The following is a 15,380-nucleotide window of genomic DNA, read 5'->3' as shown; positions in this document are numbered from 1 at the left end:
ACTTGAGTAGTATAATTTAAACCTAGATTGCTTTAAATCAAAGTTGTTATTATACCCTTTCACTTTGCAGGATGTTACTCCCAGTTTAAGTATAGTAATATTTAGCATTTTAATATTTTAGCCCTTGGCTAAATGAAGCTTGCATATTTCTGCTATAAGGGTACAACAACTTCTAAAGTATTTTGAGAATGATCAAGGCCATCCTATCTCTGCCTTTTTTTCTTAGGAAGCTTAATTTTGAATCATGAATATGCATTCATTTGAAGTGGGATAGATAAAAAGACAATTAAATTAGTGTTGGTTGATTGATTTGATTGTTTAAGTAGCTCCAAATGATCACATTGATTTTCTCCCTGATGATCTATTTCTAACCTTTTCTCCCCATGGTGTACTACTCTAACTGAATCCATTCACCTTGCAGCTGATCATCCTTTTTTTCTTTTTCCCTTTCAGTTTTCCTAGCATTAGAACCTTTTCCAGACAGCTAGGTCTTCACATAATGTGTCAAAGTAAGATTACTTGAGCCTCATCATTTGAACTCTGGATTGATGTATTTGATGACTCTGTTTGTTTTCTTGGCTGTCTATGGTTTTCTTGGGTGTCTTCTTCAACACTAAAGTTCAAAAGTATCTGTGCTCTTCCTATTCTGCTTCTTTAAAATCCAACTTTCACTTTTATAGATTATCACAGGATATACTAAGATCTTTGTCACATCATTTGAATATCTTTTACAGGGGTTAGAGTTAAAAATTGTAGATCTATTTTTCTGCTAAAAATAATAATTATTATTATACAGATATCCTTTTTTAGGGATCTGTAATCATTAGGCTCCTTTTCAACTTAATGCTGAGCAATAAAGCTGTATTTGCTGCTTTGTAAAGTGCATGACAGTATTTTCCTTTAACTTCCCTTCTACCGTTCCTTTCTTGGTTTCTTCAATACAATCTCCTTTGTCATTCATATCTATTTTTTTCCTTATCACCTCTCAGTAAACTTGCAAAAAGCAAGCCATATATCTCCATATAATTTCAATGGGCATCAACATTAGCATGCTTCAGTCCTGGTTGATAAGAATTTAGTATCCTTTAACATGAGGATATTTATTAGAGCTATTTCCATTAACATCAATGAATTCCCTTAATCATATGAGACAGCTAATGTAGGAAGGAGAGTTTTTAAAATCTACTGAAAGCCATTCCTTATTGTTGCTCAAGTATAGTTATCATTAAAAATAAAGCAAAGTGTTCGTAGGGACACATAAGCAGTGGCAAATACTTTGAATAGATTGCAATTGTTACGGCCACTCAAATTTAAGTTTACCTTTGATATTTACTGTCATTTGACCAAAATGATGTAATCTCTGTCAATGTTGCAAAAATTTTTACTGCACGTAGAGTTTATCAAACTGAACTCTTTTATCTTAGTTATATCATTTTACAACCATTTAATCTTTATTTAAAGATTAAATACGTCTATTTTATTGTTAGTTAAACAATAAAAAAATTCTTTTATTGAGATTTTCAGGTCTTTGACTATAATTTTAAAAAATCTATTCCTTGGAAAAATAAATAAATAATCCCCCAAAATATATTTGCTTGGTACACATAGCCTGCAAAAGATTTGCAAATTGTCATGACAACCATATGTATTTTTCTGGGTTTTTATATGAATAGAAGGTATATAAATTGAGAAACTCAATCCAGTTATGCCTCCCAAACAGATGCTATACTGTGCATGAAGTTAAACAGAAATGTTTCAATTGTTATATGGCTTGCAAGTAATCCTCCAAATAGAAAATAATTATCCATGTAATTTGAAGGATTCCTAACTGAACAGGCCAAGTTCAATCAGTTTAACACAAGTCTATCCATTTGTGCTACAATTAAATAAAAAATAACAAGTATCTTATTTTGCTTCAGGAGGAAAATAATCTTCCCTGATAACTTCCCAAAAATATTCATATTCATATTTTGGCTAGTCCTAAAAATAATTCACATTTAATTGTTTTCCTACCACATTTCAAACAACATTTAGAATTGTGATGATTCCTTTTGCCCACCTAAAACCATGAAGATCAAGAAAACCAGTATAGAAATTAGCAGTACAGTTCTAACCTAGTAAAACATGTTACTTAGATATGGTGTTGTTCACAACAATCAATATTCTTAGATAAATTTACAAATTTTTAATACAAAGTAACTGCTGTTAAATTATCAACTGAACTAATGTGCTAGACTTGACTTAAGAAAACCACGCTTGGCTTTAAAAAAGCACTCATCACAATCAAGTGATTATACAGCTATAGGATATTTTAAAATGCTGTAAATGCATATTTATAGTGTATTTTTAGTGATCTTTTAAAAATATACCTAAGATCAGCCTCTCAAATGTTGCCTATTTTAACCCAAATAAAAAATGATATAGCAAGTGGAGAGAATTATATTATACTATTATATATTATACATTTGTCTTTGGGGTTTTTTTGTTTTTTTGAACTATAATAAAAAATATTCATTTTAAAAAAATGATGTAGCACTTTTAGTTTTTATGAAAATGAAGTACTTTCTGGGAAAAGCTAAAAGGTTGATATCTCAAACAAATTGTAATCAGAGAATGTGATGTGAATGTGATAAGACACATATAGTTGTGTACATTATGAGACTTTATATACAGAAGTATAAGTCTATTATATTACAATATAGCCAACCGGTTTGAGAAGGAAACATAATCAGAATCACAATATAGGGCTGTTCTAGGAAACATCATCACCATCACCCATCCTAGAGACAGACAGAAATGGATAGAGAAAGATGGATGGAAGTATAAACACACAGAGAAATAACTTTGTGACAATAACGCCTTGCTCAGAGAGCAAGAACCAGCTTCTTAATCTTAAATTATTTGAGGAAACATTGTAAATGTGTAGAATTTAAATATTTATTTCGGTTAAACATTTTAAAGTTATAACAAAGGCTGGGTATAACAGTAAGGTAGATTTTTTGTTTCTTCTGCATGTCTACTTTTATATATAAAACTAAGCCCAAAGACGTATGATTGAATTTTCAAGAAAAGTTTTATTATCTTTTTAATAGAGGGCCAGATCATAACATTGTTTATATCTAATTATTAATATTATTTGTTGTAGTAATAGTAATATACTATGTATTCCCATAGTTTGAAATATTATAACCTTCTGTTTGGATTTTAAATGACAGCCACAATGACTGCCATCCCTGTGTTTATGATTTCAGCAATGCATTCAATCTTTTTTTTAATCTTATATGTAAATTCAACTGCTTTCCCTGGGAGAAAATCTTACTAATTCAAATGTACTTATATATATATATATAAGTTGCTGTAGGTGGCTAGAAAATTTGGACTTAAAAAACATTCAAGGCAGAGAAAGTAAGACTGGATTAACTTCCACCATTAGGAACATTCATCACAAAAGTGAAGGCTACAATCAAATGAAAGTTTTGTCTCAAAAAATGTCTTCTATAAAAAAAAAGATAATTTGTAATGAGACAGTTGTGTTGCAGAGAGCTTTTTCTGAGCAAGCAAGCAAATAAATTTGTTCAGTAAAAGGCCCCAAAGAACAGTCATCAGGAAATGCCTGAACATTTCTAAAACAATCTGACAAGATAATGGTTTGGTATCTTTAAACGCTTGATACTTACAGTTACATTCCTGGATAATGGGTACTCTTGAGGCACAGCTGAGTCCAGTGAAAGGCCCCGTCGCGCCCAGTATTTGCTGGAGAACATCATCATTGCTGGCTGCATGGTGGGAGCCCTACTGTGTTTTCTCTGTTCAGAGCAGAAGGAAACAGGCTTGCAATGCTGCCCGCAGGGAGCTGTCCAGCTGTTCAGCACTCTGATGCTGAACAAGAAACACTTCAAGCGCCTCTCACCTCCCCCAGCAAGGGTTTATATACGCCTCGTGAAGAACTGATGAAAGACTGATGTGGATTGTCACATGAAAGTGGCAGAGAAGCACACTTCTTTCTTGACTCCTCTTTTGTCTTCCTATACAACAACTAGCAATTTCTGTTTGCTTCGTCGGACTTGTACTATTTTTTAAAAGTACTATACTTTTATCAGTAGACTTCAGAAACGGTTTAGCACTTTCTCTAAGAAAGCCATTCGAACATTTGCATGGCATTCCATTAAAGACTGATACTCAAAGCAAGATGGGCAGCTTGATGTTTCAGTTAACAAGAAATGCACTTTTCATGTCACTGAATAAACATTACATTTTTAAAAAGAATAAAGAGAATTCGACACTTTTCCCAGGAGTGTTTTAATATTGTCAGAAGCCTTCACGCTATAATCCAATGAGTGTGATTACAGAATTAAAAGTATTATAAAGACGTTTTATTGAGTTACCATTCCTCCTTTACCTACTTTGAATATATAAATGAGGCAACTGTGTGAAAGATTGAGATTAGCAATTGACATTAGACCAAAGGCATCCTTCTATTACTTATTGAAGTATCATATATAAAAATAAATTTTACTTAGTGAATAAATTCTAAAGTGTAGAGATTGTGCAAATGTTTAAATATTATAGTTGTATTATCTAATCCCAGGAAATAAGAATCTAATTAGGCAATTCTACTTAAGAGTCATGGATGTGTTCCTTAACCAAATACAGGTGAGGCTAAATTCCCAAGAACTTTGGCACATGATTTAGATGTAGGTTTCTAGAATTCTAACAATTCATTATAGGACAGATAACATAATGCTCATTACTTCATTAAAGTCTGACTCCTATGTCTATTGAAGAGCTAATTTGGTTGCATGAGGATGCCTGTGGTTGCATCTACTGTAAATGGTGGGACTACCTTCCTTAACAGTCTCCTCTGATTCTACCTGGCTGACTTAAGTTAGACAGACTTTATGCATGTCAGATATTTATTAAATAAGTATTATCACTGGGGCTATCATGTTACAATTACTCAGTTGTTTTCAATGCCAAATCAGTTTGACTATTTTTATGAGACATATACAACATGGTTTTGATAATGAAGTTGACATGTAAGATAAGTAAAATGGAAAAAATCAGAATTCCTACAATGTGCATAAATATCCTAATTACGCTTTCTAGATTTCTTTCCACATTGCATGTTGCAAGTATTAAGGAAATCATCTGTGTGTGAGAGAGGGGGGGGGGGGAAGAGAGAGAGATTCCATGTCAGCTTTGCATTCATTTTGGAATCAGCATTAGAAAAAATATATATCCTGCAATTGTATTAACATGATAATGTAAAAGCCAAAGTTCTATGAGAGAACAAAAAGGGCAAGATAATCCAAAAATTATTTCCTGTAAGCAGGAAATGAAAGCCTAGAGGTAGGCTTAGAGGTATTTTGTTATTAACTGATAAAAGATAAGAATTCCAAACAAATTAAAACCAAGGACTACAGAGATCTCACCTTCTGATATCTGTGTTAATAACTTGCCATTTCATCAGTTCTCTCACATTAATGCAACAATTTGCTTTATCTTTTGAGCAACTGAAATAATGGGCATATTTCTTTACTCTCAATAAGTTCTTTTTCAGAATGTATATACAAGAAATTGAATCTTTTGGAGACAGATTGCATTTGATAATTGGGAATGACTTAATATTTCCTTCCCTTTTTCCTACAGCTACCCTGCTACCTTTAATCATATTGGAAAAAGCATGCCAGATTTTCTATTGCCAGAACATGGATTAGGATGTCATTATGAAAAATGGATTTCTAGATCCTGACAAATGTTATGAGGATCACATTTGTGTTTTCAAGCTTATCTTCAGAAAACCATAATTCAACTGCTTATTTACGAATACAACTCCAGTGATGCCTTTAGGACAAAGAATTTAATTTTTTCTATCACTAGCCTGTTTATTTTATAACCAAAGTGTTATGCCATAAAAGAACTAAATGCCTCTCATGAAACATTGGAAATTTAGGAATTCTTTTTTCAGTTTTCAGCTAAATATATCTTAATTAAAAAATTTTAAGTAAACTTTGCATTTTATTTCATAATATGTACAATATCTTCAAATAGAAACAAATACATGAAATTATATTTCACATTACTGTAAAACATCAAATAATCACATAATATAATCTTATATTTTTCTCATATGCATGTAATGGTCTACCTTAGGAAACTCCAGATTTTGTTGTGTTACCAAAGGGAGCTTAGGCAGAACCAAAGGAAGGAAATTAAAATTTCATCTTTATTTTTATGTTTTCAAAAAGTTTAGTCTAATATAAAGGCAATTTAGATTGGTTATTATTAAACAGAAATACTACTATTCAGCAAAGATAAACATTATTAGTTAAATGAGCAAGAAACCCTTGCTAAGAATATTAAGTTGAGAACCAGAATATATTCAGACATTTATCCTTATTTAGAAAAATGATTTTCAAAAATAGTTAGGCTTGAACTGTATATTAAAATCTGGACAAAATTGTCTGAATTACCAACCAAAGTTATTTTAGTCAAAAATAGAGTTATCCTTTAATATTCATACATGTGAAAGTCTGAATGCATAAGTATGTATGCATAAGAAAGGTGTGAAATGTAAAAATGCAATCCTAGATTATGCTAAACTCAGGATCAGAGACTTCACAAATGTAAATTTTCATTCCGAATCTACATTCAGTCCGCACAAATACTTAGTGTTTTTGTAAACATTAGAAAAAGAACACAATCCTTTCATTTACAAAGCTATGTTGTGGAAGTTGCCAACTTAACTTAGGAAATAATATAGAAGAGTTGTTAACACTTTAATGATATCCAAAAATTATCCACACCCAGGTATTTTCAAAGTACAAGGAATAGATCCCTTATTTCATGTTATTCACACTGCCTGATTCTCATCTCACTGAAGACAAAAAAAAGCACTTTCATACAAATGTATTAAGGAATGTTACTGGAAAAACGGAAGGCTATTTTGGTAAAAGAAACTATAAAAATAATGTCATGTAAAGCTTTGATGCAGAAGTATTACAGTACATGATTTATTTCCCAATTCATTAAAGCTTAGTCGACACAAACTCAAAATATCAACCCAAGTGCCTGAAACAAAACAGTTGTAATAAACTGCCTGTTAAACAATACAACCAATTACACAAGCATTAGTTTGTGGAGTCTGTGTGTATCACTTGTTGAATTTTTTCATTTCTTTTGTTGGCAGCAGCAACAGGCAAAGAGATGTTTGGATATGCTGATGCAAGGCAACTCATCCCATCAACAGCCTCATCTTCTCCAGCATCTGAATCTGGTGTTGTCATAGCACTATTTTCTAATCCCAAAATTTCACAAATTGCTTGAGGTAATTCCTTTGAAGAAAAGAAAAGACAAAAGTTCTTTTTGATTGCTAGGATGTTATTCCTCTCGATTTATACCCTGCTTTGAAACAATATCCCAACCAAAAACACCAGACTTCCTAATGCAAAACTAAATTAAATGAAATAAACATGACTTATAATTGTAGGTATATGAAGTATCAAATTATACAATTTATTGTTTGATAGGAAAAAGTGAGTAGCAAGTAGCCCTAAAAAAGCAACAAAATACAATAGCCAGGAGTCACAATACTGCAACAGAACTTATTATTTTCCTAGGATGGGGAAATGCTGCACGTTAATATGGCTTACTGCTTTTCTTTAATCTTGTCTCACGTGTGCACACAACCTTGAAGTTAACGAAAAAAGGAGGGAAAAAGGTTCAGTCTCAAGGAATTCCGCAACCCATTATGTTTTCCTAATAGAGGAAATGCAAAATCTGAAAGTAAGATTTATTTATTTGTTTGTATAATTTTATTTTTCACATTTTTAAACCACTCATCTCTCCCTTAGAGGGACTCTGGATAGTGTATAATAAAATGTTGCAATATAAAAATGATATTTTTTTTTAAGACAGAGGGAGTTGCCATAGGAAAAGTAGCAGCAAGATAGGTAATCACTCTGTGATTCTATTCTATATTTCCAAACACTGTTGTCCACCTTTTGAAGTTGGAACAGTTAAGTTGGAACAATGTATTTCTTCATAGAATGCTTATAAAATACATTTCACTATTTACCTTGCAATTCATCATCTGCATAGAAACAGCTTCTGCTTTGCAAAGTATATCATCCACGTCCATTTTCATAGACAATTCATTGATATGCTGATATAAAATAAAGCAAAAAAGATCAGCCTCAAAAAAGCTGAAGTGTGTTATTTTTAATTTATATCTAAGTTTCAGAATGTTGATACCTTCTTTAGCACCTTTATTAAAAGTTATTGCTATCTTGCTTAATACTTTTTCACCACTAGAATTAAAATTTAGTTCTCTATAGTTGTATTTGAAAAACACTAGCTTTTCCTAAATGATCTATTTTAAAATTGAAGGAGCATTTTAGATACATTGAGAATATGGTAACAATGTGACATTCTTATTATTTATCCAATCTTTCTTTTCACTGGAAATATATTTTAAATTTAGAAATATCTTTTGGATAAAGTATGGTACATAAATTACACACCGATTGGATTTAGAATTCTTGTTACAGTTATTTTGAACTGGCTAGTTCTTTTTGCTAGGCCACAGCCAACAAGCTGCATATTGAGATTGGACAACATATGGCTTGCTATTTTTCTGTGAACTAATACATTGAAATAGACTTGAGTGTTTTACTTGTATTATAACCATGGGTGACTTTATTATTCCATAGCTTAACTTCATTCAGCAAAGAACTTTCTATTTCACCTTGATGACTCTGTCCTAGAGCAATGCACATAAGAAGCTTTGTGGTTGCTTCAGAACAAGAAAGAAACTCTACTACATGCTTTATAAATCAAATAACCATCATTCTGCATATGAATAATCTGATCTATAAAATCTCTTTATAAATAATTCAACATTGAACATCTTTCATCACAGAAAAACTATGGCTGACTACTTACATTCATTAACCCTCTCTCACTTCTTATTCTAGAATGAAATGCTATTCATTTTGCAAATCCAAAAAAGAAAGATTAGAAAAATAGTCTCAATTTAATTCAATTTAACAGATACCTTAAGTATTTCATTAAAGCCATAATGTTTCTCCATTATTTGTTGTTTTTCAGATTCCAGAATAGCACAGCATATAAGAAGGTGAAAATTCTGACAAGGCAAATCTGTCCACATCACCTGGTAAAACATTCAAGTTGCTGATAAATAAAAGAAAAGACTCTGGCCATTTTAATAAAAGAATATTAAGAAGGGCAAACATACAAATCTTTTAAATAAAATTAAATGCAATTCATTTTAAATAAAGCTCACTGCTTTAGTTCATCTCTTACATTTTCTTTAACAGCTGTGTGCGCCTGTATTTGATATTTCAGTTGAATCATCATTCAGTTTACAAGTCAGTTAAGACTGATTATATCTATAATATCCAGTCACCAAATTATTATTTTTTCTGGAGAGATAATCACATCAGGAGAAAAATAGTTGGCTAACTTTTAATTATTGATTTCATTAAAGGCTATGACTATTTCAATGTTAGTAGTTCTAATGAAACCCTTATCTATATAATTTATGAGCAGAGTACTGTATTTTGTCTGTATAGTTCACTTCTTATTACAGCTTTTTCTAAAAGCCCTGACAAGAAAAAAGGCAGAGCAATCAATATGCTGTTAGCATCAGCCATCTACAACTAGCATTAGGTATCTCTAATGAGACTTAAAAATTATTACATGGGAATACATGTTATAGAAAGTCAGGGAACAAAAACAAAAATTGGCATAAGAGGGTAAGTAACATACTGTAGACAGCCAGGAAACAAAACTACTTCAGCATGGCTAAGAAAGAATCTATATATTCTTTAGTAGAAGGGGAAAAAAATGGACAAGAATTCTGATAATGTAAAAAGCAAGTGTCTAGAACCGTGATGGCGAACCTATGGCACGCGTGGCACAGGTGGCACACGGAGCCATATTAGTGGGCACGCCAGCTCAGCTCTGGGGCACATGCGCGCGCCGGCCAGCTGATTTTCGGGCCTTCTGGGCCCACCAGAAGTAGGGAAACAGGCTGTTTCCTGCCTCTGGAGGGCCTGGGGGGGTGGGGAAGGCCCGTTTTTCTTTCTTACCTGGCTCCAGATCCTCTCTGTGAATCTGGGAACGGCGAAAACAGCCTTTCCCACTCCCTTGGAAGCCCTACGGAGGCTCAAAGGGCCCATTTCCCCACTCCCGGTGGGACAGGAAGTGACATTTTTCCCTGTCCCCAGCCTCCAGAGACTCCTAGAGAGGCTCCTACAGACTCCTAGAGAGGCTCCTAGAGACTCCTAGAGAGGTTCTGGAGGCTGGGGACAGCAAAAAATGTCACTTCCTGTCCCACCGGGAATTGGGAAATGGGCCTTTTCAGCCTCCATAGGGCCTCCAAGGGAGTGGGAAAGGCTGTTTTCGCTGTTCCCAGATACACAGAGAGGATCTGGAACCAGGTAAGAAAGAAAAACGGGCCTACCAGGCCATCATGTGCCAGGAGCGGGGAGGGGGGAAGGGGTTGCGCACACATGCGCGTGGGCACATGCGCGCACGACCCTCCCCCACCCCCCCCTCTCCTGGCACGTGATGGCAAAAAGGTTAGCCATCACTGGTCTAGAAATTAAATGCTTTCATTAATATTTCTCATGTTTGCTCCTGACATTTATCATCTCAGTAGTCTTTGTCTATTTTTATTTGGTTTTTTACAAATGGGACATTATCTCATCTCTTGCAAAAAGTACAGAAGATGGGAAGAAAATATTTCTTATTTGTTTATAGTGTAGGGTAGTAGGGTACATTATTTAATAAATGAATAAATTTTAAAAATTCCCTTTTTACGACCCTGTAATCCCTTAATTCGGGGTAGAGTTGGGGTGGCTGGAGGGAGCTGAGTGTTTACTAGCCGGATGCCCTTCCTGATGCCATGTGGAATTTGCAGCAGATAGTTTTTCTTTGAGCCCTAAGAGAGAGACATCTGCCACTACCTAGGATTGAGCTCTCAACCTTCCAAGTGGGAGGTGAGTATCTTCACCACTAGGCCACCACATTGCTTGTAATAAATGAATAAATATGTTGAATAAAAAAAATCTAATAAAAAGTAACACTGTTGGTTTCCAACCAGTATGGTAGACAGGTTCTCCTTATGCTGCCAATAATGGAGTGCTAAAAAACAGGTTTGAGACCTGAGTGCCACACAAGGGGGTGAGCGCCCGTTCCTGCAACAGCTCCTGCCCACCTAGCAGTTCAAAAGCATGCAAAAATGTGAGTAGATTAATAACTACCAATTCAGTGGGAAGGTAACAGCATTCCGTGCATCTTTGACATATAGCCATGCTGGTCACATGACCACAGAAAATGTCTTCGGACAATGCTGGCTCCCTCAGTCAAATACCAAAGATGAGCACCACGCCCTAGAGTCAGACATGACTGGACAGAGAAAACTACCTTTACCTTGCTCATTTTGATACGTCCTAAAAATTTCAGATATGAACTATTCGATAAGCTGAACTTCAATCAATGGTGCAGCCCTCCCCAATATAGATAACTTTAATTACCAAACTTATCTATCCATCTTTCTCATAGAAGGGCTATGGACAGTAATAATATTTTAGAGTATGTTACAGTTTTCAAAAGGCATATTTCTACCTTAGATAGATCTCATATAAAATTCTATATCTAGTACTCAGCAGTATGATTCAAAAGAAGGCAATGAAAGAACATGGGCATGACCTAAATTTGATGTGTGATAGCTTGAACACCAGATATCAGATCTAAGGATAAATGGCTATAGCCATCTATATATATGTAACTTAGATTGTTCCAGAAAACATGATTCTTTCCAGGATCTGTCCTTCAACTAGATAACAATGTTATAATTTCCATTTTATGTGATTAAAAAAACTAAAATTTTGATTCTGCAGGGTAATATAATTTTGGCTTTGAAAAGTGTTTTGATCTCAATGTATGCATAAATCTTATTTGTTTTCTTTACAAAACTTAACAGTATCTATATCTTGAGTGTCCTCTTTTTCTTTTTCCTTTTTCTACACTGCGTATGTTTTAGTTTATTCATTTTTAATGATAACATTATTTTTCATATAAAAAAGGTCTAAGTCACCATTTTGAGAAAAAATAAAGGCAAACCCTTCTACCAGGATTGTTACTTTCTGGCATCAGGGATACAAAAAATTTAGTCTGACAGCATGTTTTTATGTCTTCCATATCAAAGATTTTGGCTTTTTCAGTTTGTTTATTTTTGCTGTTTGAGTATATATAAGAAAGGATAATGTTAAGGAGCAGAAATTGTAGATACCTAACTTTTCCCTTTAAAATTCCAGATCCATACAAAAATGAATCCAGATCCATCTGCTTTTAGAGATATTGATGTATCATACTGGTGTGGCTAAAGAACATTATGCATACTTCATTAGGTAATTTTTTAAAATTGTATTCCGTGCTTTTAACAAATATTCAGTATGTTATTAAAAACTTGAACATTCTTGTTGAGCATCAAAAGTTAAATGTTGCCATAAAACACATCTTACCTCCCATAAGCGAAGAATATCTTGAAAACTAAATTCTCTTTTAAATCTTATTAGAAGCCATCGGAAACAAAAATAAAGATAGCCTGAATCTTGAGATTCTAAAGAAATAGGGGAAAATACATCCATAAGTCCTCTTAGGAGGTTATTTTAACTTCACAATAAAAGACAACTAGAAAGAAATTCTTGGGTGAAATAATCAAGCTATGAATAAACATGGTATCGTATTTTTCACTCCATAAGATGCATCGGACCATAAGACGCACCTAGGTTTAGAGGAGGAAAACAAGACAAAAAAATATCAGGCGGAGCCTGAGAGGACCACAGATAGGTGTCCTCTCATGTGCCACCTCTGCCTATTGACTTCTGCACTGCGGAAAAGAGACAGAAGAGGCAGGCAATGACGAAGACAGAAGAGGCAGGGTTCAGCACTATAAAAGGACCCCACTGCCATGGCCCAGCTACTATTCACCAAAGGACCGGCACTATTTCCACACACTTTTGGGAGGGGGAATGCGTCTTATGGAGCAAAAAATTCGGTAATTTATATAATACTGCCATAACTGTTTCATTGTTAGTTCAGGACAAAAACAGTAATATCCAAAGTTATATCTAAAGTTATTTTAATTATAAATACAAATAGAATAAAACAAAACAGTCATCTGAATCATATTTAATTCTAGGGCATAAAGATTGCTTTTTAGGATTAGAGATGTGTGGACCAGGATGGCTTGCTCTATAAACCACTCTATTTGTCAATAAATATAAATTTAACACTCTACAAATCATGGTTAAAAAAACTTGGGTCAAAATTATGCATAAAGAAAGTTGCTATCTAAAACCAAAGACTCTTGAAAACTAAGAAAATAATTGATGCAAGAAAATGGTTTAAAGAAATATCTAGAATAACTATTTTTTTTAAAAAAGTCTACATACCCAAATAGTTGCAGAATCCACTATCTAATAAGCGAAGTAAAGTGCTCAGTTGAATTAACTGTGTCTTCATGCCTTGCATTTGCTCTTCAAAATTTTGATGCTTGATGACAAACAGATTTTATGTGAGTACTCAGAACCTTAAACATATTTAAGTTTAGATCTAATTCTAGTCTTAATTGCTTGTTTATCTATTACATTTATACAGCCACATCTCATAATAAAGCAACTCTATGTGGCTTATATTAAAACAATAATAAAATCCAAATGTCAAAAACTAATTAAATGGCATCAACAACGTTATTAGTAACAAGATAGTGGAGATAACTGATGTTAAAAGCAATGCAACAATCTCATCAAATTGCTATTTCCTTGAGATTCCCACATCTGCTGACACAACCATGTTTTGAGAGAAAACATCGAAAGGCTGTCAAGGATGAAGTTAATCTCTCAATTGATATCATAATGTAATTCAACAGAAACATAAATGGAAACTACGATAAGTGTAGCTACCTCCATCTGTTTCTAAACAGATTGCACTATATGTGCCAGGCAGAATGGGAAACTCATCAGTCAACTCACCACAGCCAATTCGCCGTGGGACATCTCATTGCAGGACAATTCAACACTTCAATTTAATTAAAATAACTAAAAAATTATTTTAATTTGTGTCATTACATTTCACTTTGTTCCTCCTTTGGCATCCTTTCTTTAATTATTCTATTCCACTATTTCTTTGATATTAGTGTAACTCTTCTCCCACAGCGAGTTAGCCATGGGAAAGTGTCCCACAGCAATTTGATCGTGACAAATTAGCCATAGCAACGTGGCAAGTTGATGAGGTGAGTTGGCTATGGTGAGTTGGCTGAGGCAAGTTGGCTGTGGTGAGTTGTCATAGACCTGTCCAGATGTATTCACATATGGCTGTCCATGTATGTGAATTCACTGAAGTTATATACATGTACACAAAATGACAGCTGTATTCTGAAAATAATTGGGATAAATAACATTAACAGATTACAGATGTTAGTATTATTACATAATAATAATCAATAAATAATTATCTGCATTATAATGAACACAGAATTCCACTGTGTATGCTGAATTGCTGGCTTTAAATGAAAACGAAGATGACGTATGTGCATTCTCTGACTGTCTGTCTCTTCCCCCCCTCTCTCTCTCTCTCACTCACACACACACACACATACACACAGAGATATATATAGCTATACCTATACATAGATGAAACCTACCCAAAGTTCATTTACATTTATGAATGAACGAACCTTGTATGAGTTTCTTTTCAGCAGAAAGAACAGCTATAAAGGAATTCTCAAAATAAATTGTACCCTCCTTCCTGTTATAGTTTAGCATTAATCAAGCTACAGTTATACTAGTCATACTGCAGTATATCTTAGGTCAAAATCCTTGTGAACAAGCATTCAACGCATTACTATGTCTGATTTCAGATACTCGAAGCATTTTACTCTATTATTCAGCCACAGAGACCCAGGACAGCTTACAAATGTTTGGCAAAATCCAAGAATTGCCATCTACTAGTTTATCATTTAAATGACACCTGGGAAAATAGCTCAGGAGGGAAGAGAACAAAAAAAATTGGCAATAGTTCTTAGACTTAAATATAAATATAACAATGATCAACTACAATGGAAAGTACAACCAGATTCAAGTTACTAATTGAAGTGACAAATTATATGTGCCGACTCCTTTAAAAAAAGCCATTTTTGCATTTTGACTATATAGGTACAATTCAGAATATTTTATCTGTTTCTGACTTCATGTAGCAATTTTAACACTTTATGTCTGAATATACTAAGTAAGAAATATACGGTAATATGAAGAATCAGAGCAGGTGACATAAGGAAATAATATTTTTCA

At 33.7% G+C, this 15,380-nt stretch overlaps 2 protein-coding genes across 2 annotated transcripts in view; both read right to left on the bottom strand.

The window, feature by feature from the left end:
* TPH2 (tryptophan hydroxylase 2) overlaps positions 1–3,782 on the bottom strand; it is an 85,577-nt gene extending 81,795 nt beyond the window's left edge. The window contains exon 1 of the mRNA XM_070946855.1: positions 3,678–3,782. Coding sequence (XP_070802956.1) covers positions 3,678–3,782 — 105 coding nt within the window. The remainder of the gene's footprint in view (positions 1–3,677) is intronic.
* Positions 3,783–5,998: 2,216 nt separating this feature from the next.
* The window catches only part of TBC1D15 (TBC1 domain family member 15), a 36,077-nt gene continuing 26,695 nt past the window's right edge, over positions 5,999–15,380 (bottom strand). The window contains exons 13-17 of the mRNA XM_070947038.1: positions 13,485–13,584; positions 12,552–12,649; positions 9,056–9,172; positions 8,078–8,164; positions 5,999–7,334 (exon numbers count right to left, since the gene is read on the bottom strand). Of these exons, the coding sequence (XP_070803139.1) occupies positions 7,131–7,334; positions 8,078–8,164; positions 9,056–9,172; positions 12,552–12,649; positions 13,485–13,584 (606 nt within the window). The 3' untranslated portion in view covers positions 5,999–7,130. The remainder of the gene's footprint in view (positions 7,335–8,077; positions 8,165–9,055; positions 9,173–12,551; positions 12,650–13,484; positions 13,585–15,380) is intronic.

The sequence above is a fragment of the Pituophis catenifer genome, unplaced genomic scaffold (assembly GCF_029215685.1).
Source record: "Pituophis catenifer annectens isolate HBS135680 unplaced genomic scaffold, rPitCat1.0.hap2 SCAF_7, whole genome shotgun sequence".
NCBI classification, from domain to species: domain Eukaryota; kingdom Metazoa; phylum Chordata; class Lepidosauria; order Squamata; family Colubridae; genus Pituophis; species Pituophis catenifer.
Note: the sequence above shows the minus strand (reverse complement) of the source record. Positions and strands in the feature narration are given on the sequence as shown.